At 39.9% G+C, this 14,384-nt stretch overlaps 1 protein-coding gene across 3 annotated transcripts; it reads left to right on the top strand.

Annotated features, from left to right (window-relative positions):
• Positions 1–121: 121 nt before the first annotated feature.
• On the top strand, positions 122–12,523 carry LOC116336171 (dixin). Of its 3 annotated transcripts, none has more exons than XM_039618837.1 (21): positions 122–396; positions 1,125–1,254; positions 1,456–1,581; positions 1,819–2,050; positions 3,312–3,413; positions 5,882–5,976; positions 6,081–6,184; positions 6,907–6,993; positions 7,259–7,312; positions 7,456–7,506; positions 7,610–7,714; positions 7,850–7,903; positions 8,029–8,100; positions 9,566–9,637; positions 9,747–9,812; positions 10,124–10,270; positions 10,526–10,589; positions 10,672–10,768; positions 11,448–11,556; positions 11,691–11,770; positions 11,849–12,523. In XM_039618837.1, exons 1-21 carry the CDS (start codon positions 334–336, stop codon positions 11,856–11,858), a joined length of 1,920 nt encoding a protein of 639 aa, XP_039474771.1. In that variant the 5' UTR covers positions 122–333; the 3' UTR covers positions 11,859–12,523. The 3 variants fall into 3 exon arrangements, with proteins under 3 accessions (XP_039474771.1, XP_039474770.1, XP_039474773.1); XM_039618836.1 differs by having other exon boundaries at positions 123–396; positions 10,121–10,270; XM_039618839.1 differs by having other exon boundaries at positions 124–396; positions 5,888–5,976; positions 10,121–10,270.
• Positions 12,524–14,384: the final 1,861 nt, after the last annotated feature.

The raw sequence follows: 14,384 nt of genomic DNA, 5'->3' as shown, positions 1-14,384 counted from the left end.
GTAATTACTTGGTATCAGATCAACACAAAAAACTAGAGTTTTGCACACCATTAGTACTTGAGCTGAACGCTTCATGACTTCCGGAAGTCATGTGCAGTTTTATTGTGAAACGTTCAACCGGATGTTCCGAGTGTCTAATCTCGCTTCACATCGGTCTGCATGCCAGAGTAACGGTAGTCGTTTCCTCAGATCCCCCAATTGTCTGGGTTTGTTGACGTTTGCAGAAGTGCAGCAGTAGTTAGTAACGGGGCTCTGACCCATGTTTAGACCAGCCGTGTGACAGTCAGCGAAGCTAGCCAGCTAGCTGGCTTAAATGGGTTTTCGAGTGAGAAGATGATCGCCTCACTCTCGAGAGGAAGTTTGATGGATGAGGTTCTTCACGGAGGTTTCAACGAGGTAACTTTACTCGGCGTTACTACTGCTAATGTTTATTAAGTTGTGTTTGCTGTAAACTGTAAAGCGATTAAATTTCTTAAACGTCAGCCAGTAGGACAATGAAGTTAACCTTAGATAAAAAAAAAAAAAAAAAAAATCCTTTATTGTAGTTTGTGCAGCTCAGGTAATGTTGACGCCGTTTTTGCTAATTTCATCTGACGGTTGTAAATGAAATAATTGGACAAATAATTGACGTGAGATGTAGTTATATGCGTGACTTGGATGGCTACAATAACGTTTAACGTAAAGGTTCACAGGAAATGAGACTCGACTGCTACCAAACATCGCAATTAAACATCACAATTAGCGTGAAATGAGCATTTCTGGTTTGTGGAGATGGGTAGGTTCTTTGTGGCGTATCCCGGACAACGGGATGTCACGTGACTGACCGATACCGGTAAGGATGTGGTAAACCCACGGATTGTACGAGTGAACCGTGTGAAGTACAATGGGGGGAGTATGGCGAGCTCTGCACCTCCACTCTGAACGTGAAGGTACATGACTGACTTCACGGAGTAAAAGTAAAATCCATTGGGACAATAGGCGGACCCTGCCCCCTCTCCCCCTGACCCAGTGGCGTAAACAAAGGCACCCGTGTGTTATGCCATTGTCGCAGGCTTCTTTGGCAGCCAGTCTAATGTGTGTGTTTGTGGTTTGTCGGATTTGTGCATCTGATTGATGGATTGCAGCAGCAGCTGGCAGCATATGTTTCCTGGGTGAACTCTCAGCTGAAGAGGAAACCAGGCTTGAAGCTCATCGCAGACCTCAGGCATGATCTGCAGGATGGGGTGGTGCTCACACAGCTAATCGAGATAGTTGGTAAATACAGTCCTGCACACTGACACACAAACAAATGGATGACATGATGAAATAACAATAGAGGGGAAAAAACAAAATAAACCACCAATAAAATTTTCTTTAATTTAGGGTTGAACACAGTCTGTGGTCAACACCTGTTTGTCTTTTTTAACACTTGTTCTTTACATGGCTGTTAATGATGTTTCTTATTCTCTTTGGGAGCTGGGGAGGTGCTGGAGGGAGTGTATGCAGCTCCACAAAACAAAGAGGAGAGCAGGAAGAATGTGGAGGAAGTCTTGCGTTTCATTTCCTCCAGGCACATACGCATGCCTCACATATCCGCAAGAGGTAAACCTACAGAAAAATATGTATTTCCGCTCTTTTTTTTCTTTTCTTCATTTCAAGAGTAGATGTTCCTAAACTTTCTGTGGCTCCTTATTCACTGTTGTAGCCAGGAAGAGTTATTAAAATCAGAACTTAAAGTCCATAAAACACTTGTATCAAATATATCTATTTGTCTATAAGTGTAAACAGTGTCTAAAAGAGCAGGGAAACTCTTAACATGTGCTTCTTTTCTTTTTGCAGACATTGTCGATGGTAATCTGAAATCTGTAATGAGGGTAATTCTGGCATTGGCAGCCCATTTCAAACCCACAGCCAATCACAGGAATGCTTCTGGGAGCGGGAGGAGGTTGACGAGAGGCCATGCCAGTCACAACCCTCTGTCCACTGTTGCTCTAGCTCAGGGTGCCGCTGCTACTCTGGCATCAGCTCGACACGATGCCTCGCTGCCCACACATACTGCACGCCTCCACAGGTATGCCGGCCACATGGTGTAAATATAATCATGGGTGTAAACTCTTATCTCCATAGATTTCTGTTTAAAATCATGCAGAGGCTGCTTTCCTGTCATTTGCTTTGATGTAGTTTGGACAAATGTAAGGTTTTTGTTGTAAAATTCCTCTGTCCACTTATTTTAATTTGCACCTGAAAGTGGTTACTCTTTTCATACAAGTCAATCCAATGGGCCCACAGATCTAACAGACTAAAGTTAGCCGGCATTGTAGAAACACCTCAGCTTCTGCAGAGGACACTGTGAGATGCATCATGACCTGCTGCCGAGTGAGTTTAACTGTGGATTCAGTTGACGGCATCACTATGAGCACACAGTTATTAGTTCAGAGGACTTTCACTCACTTTTATAAAACCAACAACATGCTTAACTAGTAATTTTTGACCCCACAACTGTATGATTTTGATGATCATACAGTTGTATGATTAAGTTGTTAAATAATTAATGCACTGCCAGATGTGCAGTGCCTGAAAGCTGAGTCAGAAATAATTAAAGATATTTATCGTCAAACCGTTTAGCACCTCTACGTTTTTTAGATTTGAGTGCTTTGGAAGTGAATTGTGTGTCTTTGTGGAAACTAGCAAATGAATATTTGTTTGACAGAGTTGTATTTCAGCACATATGGCCTAATCATTGTTGTGTATTTGATAAAAGTAAAGCTGCCCATCATATTTTTTTGTATTTGCACAAGACTTCTTATGTCTTGAAGCTGAAAAAGCTCATTGGTGTAAACAGGGCTGTAGCATACAGTCAGGTATGTTATTATTGTTTGCCTGTTTATGAAGTCTAGCACAGAAAAAATATGATACAATTGATTTATTTGTACATTATTCTTGTCTTAGTTTGTCATACCTGCAAGAAATTATTCATATTCTAGGTAAGTAACTAAGAATCTGGCATTTGAGCTCCTATTTTTTTTTTATCTGTGGAGGAAACAAAAAATTCAAGCTGGCTAAAGCTTCCTTTTAGTCACATTTCAGCTGAACCTGTGCTCTCTATGGCAGAGTAATTAGTACAGCTGTGTCGTAAGCTCTAAAAGGACTGATTTTTAGCTTTAAATGGCACCAGAGATGGTCAGATGCGGAGTAACAGAGCAACGGCTCTGTAGTCTTTGCTGTCCTCTGGTGGACAAACACCAATCGTCACGTTTCCATCCTCACAAACGCTATAAAATAAAGAATGTCTCTGTGTGCAAGTTGAAACACTCTTTTCGGTTGTCTTTCAGCGGCTGTGGATTGGATGGGGAGAAGAGTGTGTGTGTCCGTGCACTGGTTGAACAGTATGAAAGAGGAGCCCCAGATGAACAGGATAACCTTCAGCAGAGCAGGTAATTTTGCACAAGCCTGTGTTTGTCATTGCAGTTATAGTCATGCAGGGAAATAAATTTAGTGTGAATTTAAAATGGTCTGAGGTAGCTGCACTGACTGAACATGGCTATAACTTTTGGATTAATAAGGCAAGCCTGTTTTCTGTACTATACAAGGTAACAGAGCTTTATTTCTAATTCATTTTATTTGTAGAAATATAGTTTGTTATATTATCAGGATGAAGCCTCTTACAATGAAGTGTTAGAATTATACTATGAGTACTTTGGCGAGGTTCAGATCAAACCCTAGAGATCACTTGAGATTCCTTCTTTCTTTCCACAAGTTTTTCCTTTAACAATATGCTCAGAAATACTCAGTGCACCTATCTGTGCATATATAACATTATAGTATTATAGCTGATATCTAGAAGCTTTAATACTATAAACATCAAACATCAAACTTCAATGAAAGCCCACTCAGAGATGTTTACACAGACACTCCCTGTTTTTAATATTATAAGACATGTGCACCCAGACTAGGCCTAAATTGTTTGTGTCAACAATGCCCCTGACCTTTATCAGAGATCCCGCTTCTGTCTATTAGTTTTATTTGACAGAGTGATATAATTAAATGTTGTATTTAATTACAGCAGTAGAGTAACAGTATTTTTACATTAGAGAGGGCCTTTTAGCTGCTAACTTATTTAGGGTTGTTACAATGATGGATCCACAATTTGATTTTACGCTGAATGCTCTTTCACCCTTTTATTCAGACTTGGGATCACCACTAGGAGTAGACTAGCTTGTGAGGCTCTGAGCCTGGGTGTGTGGATTTTCAAGGGATCAGTAACTTGAAAGTAACATTTGAAGATCAGCAAATCTTTCCAATAAAAGGCCGACACCAAACTATTAGCTATATAGTTAGGTAGCCGTGTACTACAGGCTTGACTTAAAACACACTATTTTTCCAACTTTTCTCTCCTAAATTTGCCACTTTTATCTGTAAAAGTATGTGAATGTGGTTAGTGCTACGTGCAGCTCTGTTTATGTAAATTTGATATCTGTCATTTTTAAAACTTATTTTTCAGCAGTTTAAAAACAGAAAACCACATTTTTGTGGTGTGTGTGTGTTTTATTTTGCAGAAACTGCCTGACAGAGCATATGACTTTGGTCTTAGTGCTGCAAGTTTTGTTCCTTTGTGTGTGTGTGTGTGTGTGTGTGTGTGTGTGTGTGAGAGAGAGAGAGAGAGAGAGTGTGTGAGAGAGAGAGAGAGAAAGAGAGAGTGTTTTAGTACATCTGAGCAAACCACAGGCAGATGACAGGGGAAAAAAAATCAACCTTTGTCTTCTCAAATCACATGTCCATTTTGAAGTTATGTGATCATATTTTTAGTTACAGTTATTTTTAGAGCGAGGGATGAATTAATTGATTATTTGTAGTCCGGTGGGGGTTTGTCTTCTCAGAGAGACACGGATTCATCAGAGATATAAATAAAACCCGATGCTGCAGTCCTTCCCATATGTTGCTCATTTGAGAGATACTAAGCTGCTGCGCTGATTGCCATGGTAACCCATAGCTAGCTAGAGGCTGGGGAGCGGATGTTTCAGCATGAGGAGATTCACAAATTGCCATTAGTTTGTCTTAGCTGTAGATGCTAGACTCTCGCAGACAAAGTCAACTACTTGGAGTTGTTAAGTACCAGCTGAAGCGGCCATAGCTTGCTATGGGGGGTGCGCAGATAAAATGGTAAGACAAGATACTGATGCTGTGTGGGTTTGTGGTGATTCCTGAGGTTTGTGTGAGGTTATGCATGTTTGAGCATAACTGAAAGTTTGGTTAGTTCAAGTGTAACAAGTGAGTGTAGTATGGTTATTCTCACGGGTTGATTTTGATCCCTTCAGGCTCCTTTCCTCCAGGATATGAGACATGAGACATTTATCTGCAAAGATTTGCAAAAGAGACGCTCTGGTAGCAGTTTACATGCTTTGCTTACAACATGTTTACAATGCTTTGTGCATGATAACTGTCACTTTTGTCTTGTGGTTGTTGTGTTTTTTTTCTCATGCTACTAAAAATGCAAATACGTGTTATGAAGGACATGCAGTCAGAACCTGAAACAAAGACATCTGAGTCAGCATTAAATGGAGGTTCATACATGGTGTAAAGTAATATTACTTCTGGTGTGGACAGTAAACTAGGAAAGGTTACGACTGACCTTCTGAAGGTAAAGCATTTTTTTCCAAGCTAGGAAGAAGACCCTGAGGTGAAAAACAGAGACTGGAGATTTCAAAAAAAAAAAAATTTTTTCTGGAGAGGATGCTATCGGTCTCTGCTATCCTACAGAAAAGTGTAGCTCCTCTGTAGGCGTGCAAAATACAGCTGACAGAGAGTTAAATGAATGAAAAGTATTTTAAATCTTTATGTAGGTGCACACATCTACATGCTTCTGTAGTACAAGATGATTAATGAATGTTTTGTCCTTTATGAGCCTCAGCTCTGTTAGTCCGCTGTCATCACCAAGAGCTCCAGCGAGCAGCCACTCAGACAGGCAGGAGCAAGACCAGGAGCAACAGCAGAGCAGTGGTGAGACACAACTCGTCACTTCAGGTTCATTTCTAAATTTCTCCAAATTTCCCACTGACATCAGTGACACTGTGTTATTTGTTTGTACATGTGTGCGCATGCAGCCGAGTCATCTCAAGTTGCAGTGGAGATGGCATGGGGGGACACTCTCAATGATACTTTGGAGAAAGAGGTCCAAGAGACACGAAAAATGGTGTCTGCATTACAGGTGTGTTCATCATAAACCTCCGTGTTTGATCACTGATGTGCTTCTTCGCATATTGTGAAGCAGTGCTTGTATTTTGGTCATGTTTTAGTACATATAGTAAAAGAAGGCTTCAGGTGATTTTTGAGATTTCTTTTTAAAAGAACTGTGTGGGGGTCATGGTTCAGTTCCCTGCACTGGACCAGAACACATCACCTAAACAACATAAACATGCAAGGTCCTGTTTATGTTGTTTACCTACTGACTTTTACTTGATGCAGGATTGTAATGCAATTCTTACTAGCTTTTATTTTAGTTCTTAACATACACCATGTACACAGCTGCACTGCCTCATAAGGCAGCGGTCCCCAACCCCCGGGCCTCGGACCGGTACCGGTCCGTGAGTCGTTTGGTACCGGGCCGCGAGAGTTGAGGCTCAGGTGTAAAATGTATGGTTTTCAGGGTTTTTATCAGTTTTCAGCGTTGTTTTGTTATCGTTTTTATCGTTAACTCGGTTTTCCTGGGTCTTTTCACGCGTGTTATGAATAAATCTTCTTTTTTTCGGTACCGGTACTAGTTTTATTTTGTTGTATTCATCCGCGACACCTTAAAGGCCGGTCCGTGAAAATATTGTCGGGCATAAACCGGTCCGTGAGGCAAAAAAGGTTGGGGACCGCTGTCATAAGGCAATCTGCCAGCTAATGTAACACCGTGCAAACTGCTGTCACATGTGTGTGCCTTTGAAGGCTCTGCTGCTGCGTGGTTCGCTGCCCGAGGACGAGCAGGATGCGTCTTTGACTTTGGAACAAGGGAACACATCTGAACAGCAGCTGGTAATAATGCTTTCTTTTTCTTAGTTTTTCCACTCACATTTGTTGCCTTTATTTCATCCCTGCTGTCTGCTCTCTCTCTTGCTGTCTCTCTTTCTGTGTCATTCCTGTGTCATTTTCGTCGTCAACCCTTTGTGTTCACTACAGATCACGTTACTTTTTCATAGCTGTGGTTTTTGTGTGTGCGCATGTCTCAGAGGGTGACACGGGTATCAATTTCACTGTTTTCCCACTCTCACACACATTCCCTCTTTCTCCTTTTTTCCAGGTAGTCATTCGCAGTCGTTTAGATCAGAGTATGGAGGAAGCTCAAGAGCTGAAGGTACAGTTACTTTTTACAGGGTTTTTCTATGTCATTGTTTTCTCATCTTGTTTTTGTTGGGAAACATGACACCTAGAATGGATTTGTGGCGTACACATTGCGATTAATTATTAACATTATTAACGTTGTGTTTGCTGCTTCAGAGGGAACTGTTGTGCTGTAAGCAGGAAGTGAGGAACCTGCAGGGAGTCAAGGTGGGACAAATCTAGATCCAGTTAATAATCTTAGTGCTTAGTGGAAAATAATTCTAGTTATATTGAAAAAGTGCCGACTTTCTGTTGGGTTGTTGTTGTGCAGGACGCCCAGCAGCAGAGACTGTGCACTCAGGAGGCGCTGATACTGCAGATGAAGCAAGAGCTGCTCAGAGCCAGCATGACGAAGGATGAACTCAACAGCAAGAATGTACAATACAATACAATTCTATTTTTTTGGTTGTTTTTTATCGCATAAATTCAAAGTCTTGTTTACAAGAAAGTTGGGCACTTTGCATTATAGATGTGTTGTGCACAGTCCCTCACCCGTGGAAATGTGTTGCAGGCAGAGCTACAGTGGAAGCTGGAGGAATGCAACAGGCTGTGGGCTGAATGCAAGGTGACCTACTCTAGTTTATTATTTGAGTCTCACTTTGGCATTTATCATTACAACACATTTGTGCAATAAGGTTTGACTAAATGTAGAACCACGTATTTCCTCTTTGGTTGGTTGGGCGTGAGCAGAAGGAGGTCGCTCAGAAGGACAGACTTCTACAGCAACTCAAACACAAGTTCGAAGAAAGCCAGAACATGCAGGTGTGAAGCTCTCTCTCTCTCTCTCTCCCCTCTCCCACCCCCCCACCCCCCCCCGTTGACAAGATGTCTTGATTAATGGAGAAGTATTAATCAGTCTTTTTAACCACATGGCAATTAAACCACTGCCCTGAAACATAGCTTTAGATAGGAAGTCCTCTTAAGTAGATCTATAAACTCATCCTTATAAGTAACTTAAATTTCCTCCTGAGGTTTCTTTAACTTAAAATAAGGTAACAAGACTTTCTGTCTAGCATTCACACTCTGATGAACGCATCTTAGATTTCAGTATTTTGACCAAGTATACCAAGGCATGCAGACTGGAGCAGTCAGAGAACCGACAACCGTTAGATTACCTGGAGAGTCAGGGCTTGTTTGCACGTATAGCTCTAATATTGCTGCAGTTAGCCGAGTAATGGATGAGCAATCAAAGGAACCATAACTGATTTATGAAACATTTGCAGTTTCACTGTCTCAGAGGTGCGTATATGATGGCATGACATAAGCTTTGAGACAAAGAAAAGCAGCAGGCAAATGGTGAGTGGTGAGTTTGGAGTTATTGGACAAGAAGGCTGCCTACTGTTGGTGTGTTTCTGAGCCAGGTGCTGAGCTGTGGTGAGGAAATCAGATGTGTCTGTATCTTTATAGAGATTGCCAGGCAGGAGGGCAGTACTGAAAACCTTCTAGCTATTGTTACATAAAGGAATTTAAAGTTTCACACACAGTGCTGGTGGTTTTTTGGGGGTTTTTTTGGTTACATTTTTATATGTTTTGGAGATGCATGCAAAACACCTCGTTTGAAGGACAAACATTTGCATTTGGCCAATCACAAATGTTTGTCCTTCAAAGGAGGTGCCAGTGATGTGTGACGTCCTTGGACTGATCTGCTTGAGGTTTAAACAGTACATACATATTTGTACTCTTCATATCATTTGTATACTTATAACATCAAACATCACAGTTTAATCTGTACAATTCATCAAGGTAATACTACTTGATTTTTAATATATTGAAGCAAACGATCATGTTGAATGAAATTAAAGATGGTGTTTGCAGAAAAGTTTCTCTCAGTTTATCACACTGTCACACATCTAGGTTGTGAAACTGATTCTCCTGGAGATTAGTTGTTAAACATGGTGTCAACGTTGACATGCTTGAGGTTAGCCAAGAGGGTGCTCTTAGGCATTGCGGTCTTGCTTGTTGAATATCGAACTGATCTATCAAGTTGGAAACAGAAGTGTTGAAGACTACAGCTTTACGCTCTTGCTGTGACTGAGTTTACTCCGGATAAGAATTACTGTGATGTCCCGTCTTCTGGCTTCCTGGGGTCATAAAATGCTTACACATTGTTAGTTTAAAGAACATGTATTAAGAAGTCTTTGTGGTTATCACCGTTTATTCAGGGCTCTGTCAATGATTGCCTGCAAGCACTACATCGCATTGATTACATTAATTCATGATTTGGCAGAATGAACTACAAAGAGAGTTGGAGCATAAAAACAGCACGCTGCAGGAGCTGATGAGCAGAGATCCACAACAGGTAGTATTTTTCTACATCGATCCTTTCATCAGGATGATTTTATGTTCTGTCTGCCTCAAACATAAGTTCAGAGTTGCAATAAACAGCTGATTATTCCTCTTTTTTTCAGATTCCCACCAGTGCAGAAAATAATGGCTGTTCTTACCCTGGAAATCCTGCTCCTTCTGTGTCTGCTGTAAATATTTTTTCTGTCAATAAGACTTCTCGGTATTTTGGCTGATTGCTTAACACTTGAAATTTCATAACCCGTATTCTAAATTTTAGACCAGCAAGTTCTTTGAAATGCTGAGATAATGTGATAAGATCGTTTGAGCATTGATCACTGCTGATCAAATGATTACCCAGAAGGCACTATGTTTCAAAATAGAGTTTGTGTATAACAAACGTCGAATATATGCAGAAATAGCAGTGTAAACAAGCATGAGGCTGTTTTTCATTTTAAATTTGGGGTTTAGCTCGGTTTGTTTGTTTGTGCTCTGTCAGCAGGCAGAAGAAGTTCAGCTGCTCAGAGATGCACTTCGGAGTTTGAGGAACAACTTCAGAGACCACGACCCGCAGCACCATACACTGGACACCCTGGAGCAGGGCATTGTATCACTCATTGACAGGCTGCATGTTCTGCACACGCAGAGGGTACAAATACCATGCATTCACAGAACACCTGATAAATTAGATGTATGAGTTTAGTTAGTACCTGTGCCTTGTGGGTTAAAAGCCCAAACTGTTTGGTGTCACATGAGTCGATTGGTGAGTCTGCTGTAACTAAAAGTAGCTCCTGACTTGTTAAACTATCAGCTGATGATCACTTTAAAATCTGATTTTTACCCTGAATTTTTATTGAAGATTCAAAGAGGGTTTTTGTTTTTTGTTTTTGGTAATTTTATCCAGGGAAGGGGGAAATCTCCGAGATGCAAAGGCCAACACGGAGATTTGGACTCGTTGTCTTCCACAAGTAAGAGCCTTTAGTGTGTCCCAGCTTCACAGCCATACACTGTAATCATTTTACTGATTGTGTTCTTGTTGTTTTGTTATAGAGAATTGTCAGTCCCACGGTGGTTCATCTTCCTCCACAAAAATCCTTTATTTTACTGGAAAGTCCCCAACGCCTTCAATGATCAATATACCCAAGAGGTTTGTGTGTGTATAGACGAGTGTAATAATCTTACACAGCAACAATTGATAGAATATACTAACTGTAATGCTAGCTACACTGACTGAAGCGCTTCACACCTTAGACTGTATTTAAAAGATGGCTGTTTTGGGTCTCTATAGTGTCATAAACCTGCAATCTTTCTAATGGCCAACAGGAGGCATGGTTAGAAAAGAAGTTTGATTGTGTAGAAGTCTGAGAACACAGACCCCTCTTTTGATCTATGACCTCAGGAAACACTTTCCTAATGAGTTTATGATTTCAATCATTAGTTTCACACCTTATTGAATATAACATGATCATTTTGGAAATTATGGACTCTGTTGGTCTCTGTTTCCTTGTCAGACCCATCTTTTATATGCCACATCATATTGACAACAAACAAGATACTTTTCAAAATGCTTAAAAAATATAGCTGCTTCCATCTTCTGTATACAGTCTATGCCTGTGACTTATTATTTCTATTCGGCGTACTCTAAGGTTCGTTGATCTGATTTTGTGAAATCAGCCTGTGGTAGGCAATGGTAGATAGACAACGTATCCAGTCACCTGCCCTTTCCAATTCCCATATGCCTTAGTGTAGTAAACTGTGTCAGGTCAGGCCAAGAAAATAGAAAATTATAATTAGTGTGACACAGTGTCTTTGCACGTGTTGTCCAGGCTGGGTGAGGTGACTCTCAAGGATGTTAAGGCAGCTGTTGATCGAGAGGGAAACTACAGGTACCACTTTAAAGCCCTGGACCCAGAGTTTGGCACTGTGAAAGAAGAGGTGAGAAAAAGCAGCACAAGTATAAAATTAAATCTGGTGCACACTGCTGAAAGTTTGCTATTATTACCTAATATGCTAAATAATCCTAGAAGTTCTCGTACTTCAAGGTAATTAGTCTTTACTCTTGCCTGCAGGTATTCCTGGATGAAGCAATTGTTCCAGGTTGGGAAGGAAAAATAGTGGCCTGGGTAGAAGAGGACTGTGGCGAGGAAAGGTAGAGACATGATACATCTGTCTCTGTTTGTTCTCCTAAATCTCAGTGTTGGGGAGCTAATTATGTTTTCTGTCTCAGGCCGCTGTAGGTTCAAACCGAGAGGCTCTCGACACTTTTTACTGTGATCCCAGAGGCACATTAAGGCAGCAAAGGCACAAGTGGACTGGACCTTCTATCAAAATACTGTAGGAGCACGAGGTTTGGGTTCATTGTAACTGATGTCCATAATAGTGTAAAAGTCAGTGCCTTACACAGTAAAACTATTTATGAACTCAGAAATAAACTTTTAAAGGACCTGTCTAAAACCACAGTAGTATTGTTGTTTCACCACAACTACAGAACATTTACTGTAGTCACTGTTTAGTTTTTTATTACTTGTTCATCAGTGTTGCCTTCAAACAGACACCACCAGATTACATGTTACAAATTTATGTTTTCTGTTATGTCTTCAGGTACGTTACAGTTTCCATTAATATAAGCTGTTATCTTCAGATAAAGAAATAGGATTTGGGGTTTTTTTGTAAATGTTTTGCACTCTGGTTTGTCTAAACTGTGGTCGACAAAATATACAGAGACAAGACACGGCTGTATTTCTGCGTTTCGTGTTAGTTACATATGATGGCATGGCTGTCAAAAGGACTCATTAGTGACCTAAATCAAGAGGATAGTTGAATGTGGCTTTGTAGCCAATCGGCGTGCTTTGTAAGCATGCTCAGATTGAACTTCTGATAATAAAACCGAATTTTGTGTAAATTTGTGTCTTCACTATGCCTTTAAATATATTCATTTTATGCCTGCTGTTTGTTTAAAGAGATTATGAACCGAGGATGTCCCTCCTCTGGTCGATATGCTCTGGGTGTGAATTTTACGTCAGAAGGTTCAGTTCTGTAACATTTAGCCATCTTTCTATTTACTGCGTGTGTGTGTGTGTGTGTGTGTGTGTGTGTGTGTGTGTGTGTGTGTGTGTGTGTGTGTGTGTGTGTGTGTGTGTGTGTGTGTGTGTGTGTGTGTGTGTGTGTGTGTGTGTGTGTGTGTGTGTGTGTGTGTGTGTGTGTGTGTGTGTGTGTGTTTGGGAAGTTAAACTGGGTGTCACACATGTCATTGTTTCTCCCTGCCCTTGTCTTGCCGTTTGGAATAAACTCCTACAGAATCCAGCAGAATCCATGCAGACGTCTGTTTATTAAGTCCTGCTTGAATACCACGACCGCCTGTACCGTAGGATGTAGAATATACTGGTGAGAAGATTATTGAACACCTGAGATGTTTGCTGAAAGTTAATTTTTAAGTGAATACTGTCTGTTAACAGCTTTTATTGTACGTTAGGTATTTTTGAAATAAAACCTGAGACAGTTTTTAAAAAAATGTGTTGTTCCTGTTTTTATATTGCACATGCATTACATTTCCATGAATATCAATGTCTTTATTATTGATTTCACCTGAGATGAACTGGGATTGCAATGGGTTCACTCATTCCAACTGAGACAGAACATATTAGGTTAATCTCTTTCATGATTGGTCAAGCTTTGATTATTTTCTTCAATGTTTTGGTTAATAAATGTCAAGCCGTTGCAAGTTGTCTGCCTGTTTGTCTGAGCCCAAGGTGATTTTAGTAATTGAAGTAAAGCAGAGAATGATGGTCTCAAATGCATTTTCAGTTCATTTAATAGTTTAATCATAAATTATAATTATAACTAAAATAAAAGCATAAAAACAAAGCTTAGAGGTTGAAAACTGAAAAGTCAGTGTCCATTTAATGTGCTTTGTGCAGAGTTACCCTCCTTGTGTTTCCTACTATCATACAGAATTATATGGATTGAAAGATTTGCACCAAGTATATAAAGATTGTGGTCAGAAGTTTACATCCAGTCATCATGGACATGAATGTCATGGTCATTTTGGGCTTTTAATGATTTCTTGTAACTGTTCTTTTTTTTTTGGTTTCTTTTTTGGAATGACTGTATAGGGTGCATCTTTAATAACTTTTAAAACAAGAATTGAGTGCACAAGTTTGAATTTATTTGGATTTTTTCTCACCTGCATGGGATCAAAATTATACATACGAGCTCAAATGTATAAATACACCTCCACTAACGTTTGCTTAAATGTCCTTTTGCAAGTTGCACTTCAATCAGATACTTTTGGGAGCCATCATCTGACATCTGACATAGAAATTCAGCTATATAACAAACTAGACTGAATACAGGCAAGCGATACAAAAATGGGCAAAGTTAAAATTGATATTATGAATAGTTTTTTGTGAATAACTTCTAATACGTGTTTTTCTACCCCTTTAATTAATAATTTGACATATTTTTTAAATGGTTCCTTAAAACAATTTGAAAATATTGTTCCGCAGAGTTTGTATTGTGAATGTTTATGTTATTGTTTAGGAATTAAAAAATAATTTCTTTCATTTCAGTGGTATAATATCAGAATGTTTATATTCATTGTTTGTGTAATTTCAGTTTAAATGTTCATTTTTGTTTCTTCTGTTGTGTATTAAAGTACAAAATGTAAGAAAAAAAATGTGTGTTGTCTGATCACAGATTTCTTTCTCTGTGTTTTGCCCCGTCTGAGTTTGTCTTGTTTGCCAAGTCTCATCTTGTGCTCCCAC

The sequence above is a fragment of the Oreochromis aureus genome, linkage group 10 (assembly GCF_013358895.1).
Source record: "Oreochromis aureus strain Israel breed Guangdong linkage group 10, ZZ_aureus, whole genome shotgun sequence".
In the NCBI taxonomy this organism is placed as follows: Eukaryota; Metazoa; Chordata; class Actinopteri; order Cichliformes; family Cichlidae; genus Oreochromis; species Oreochromis aureus.
Note: the sequence above shows the minus strand (reverse complement) of the source record. Positions and strands in the feature narration are given on the sequence as shown.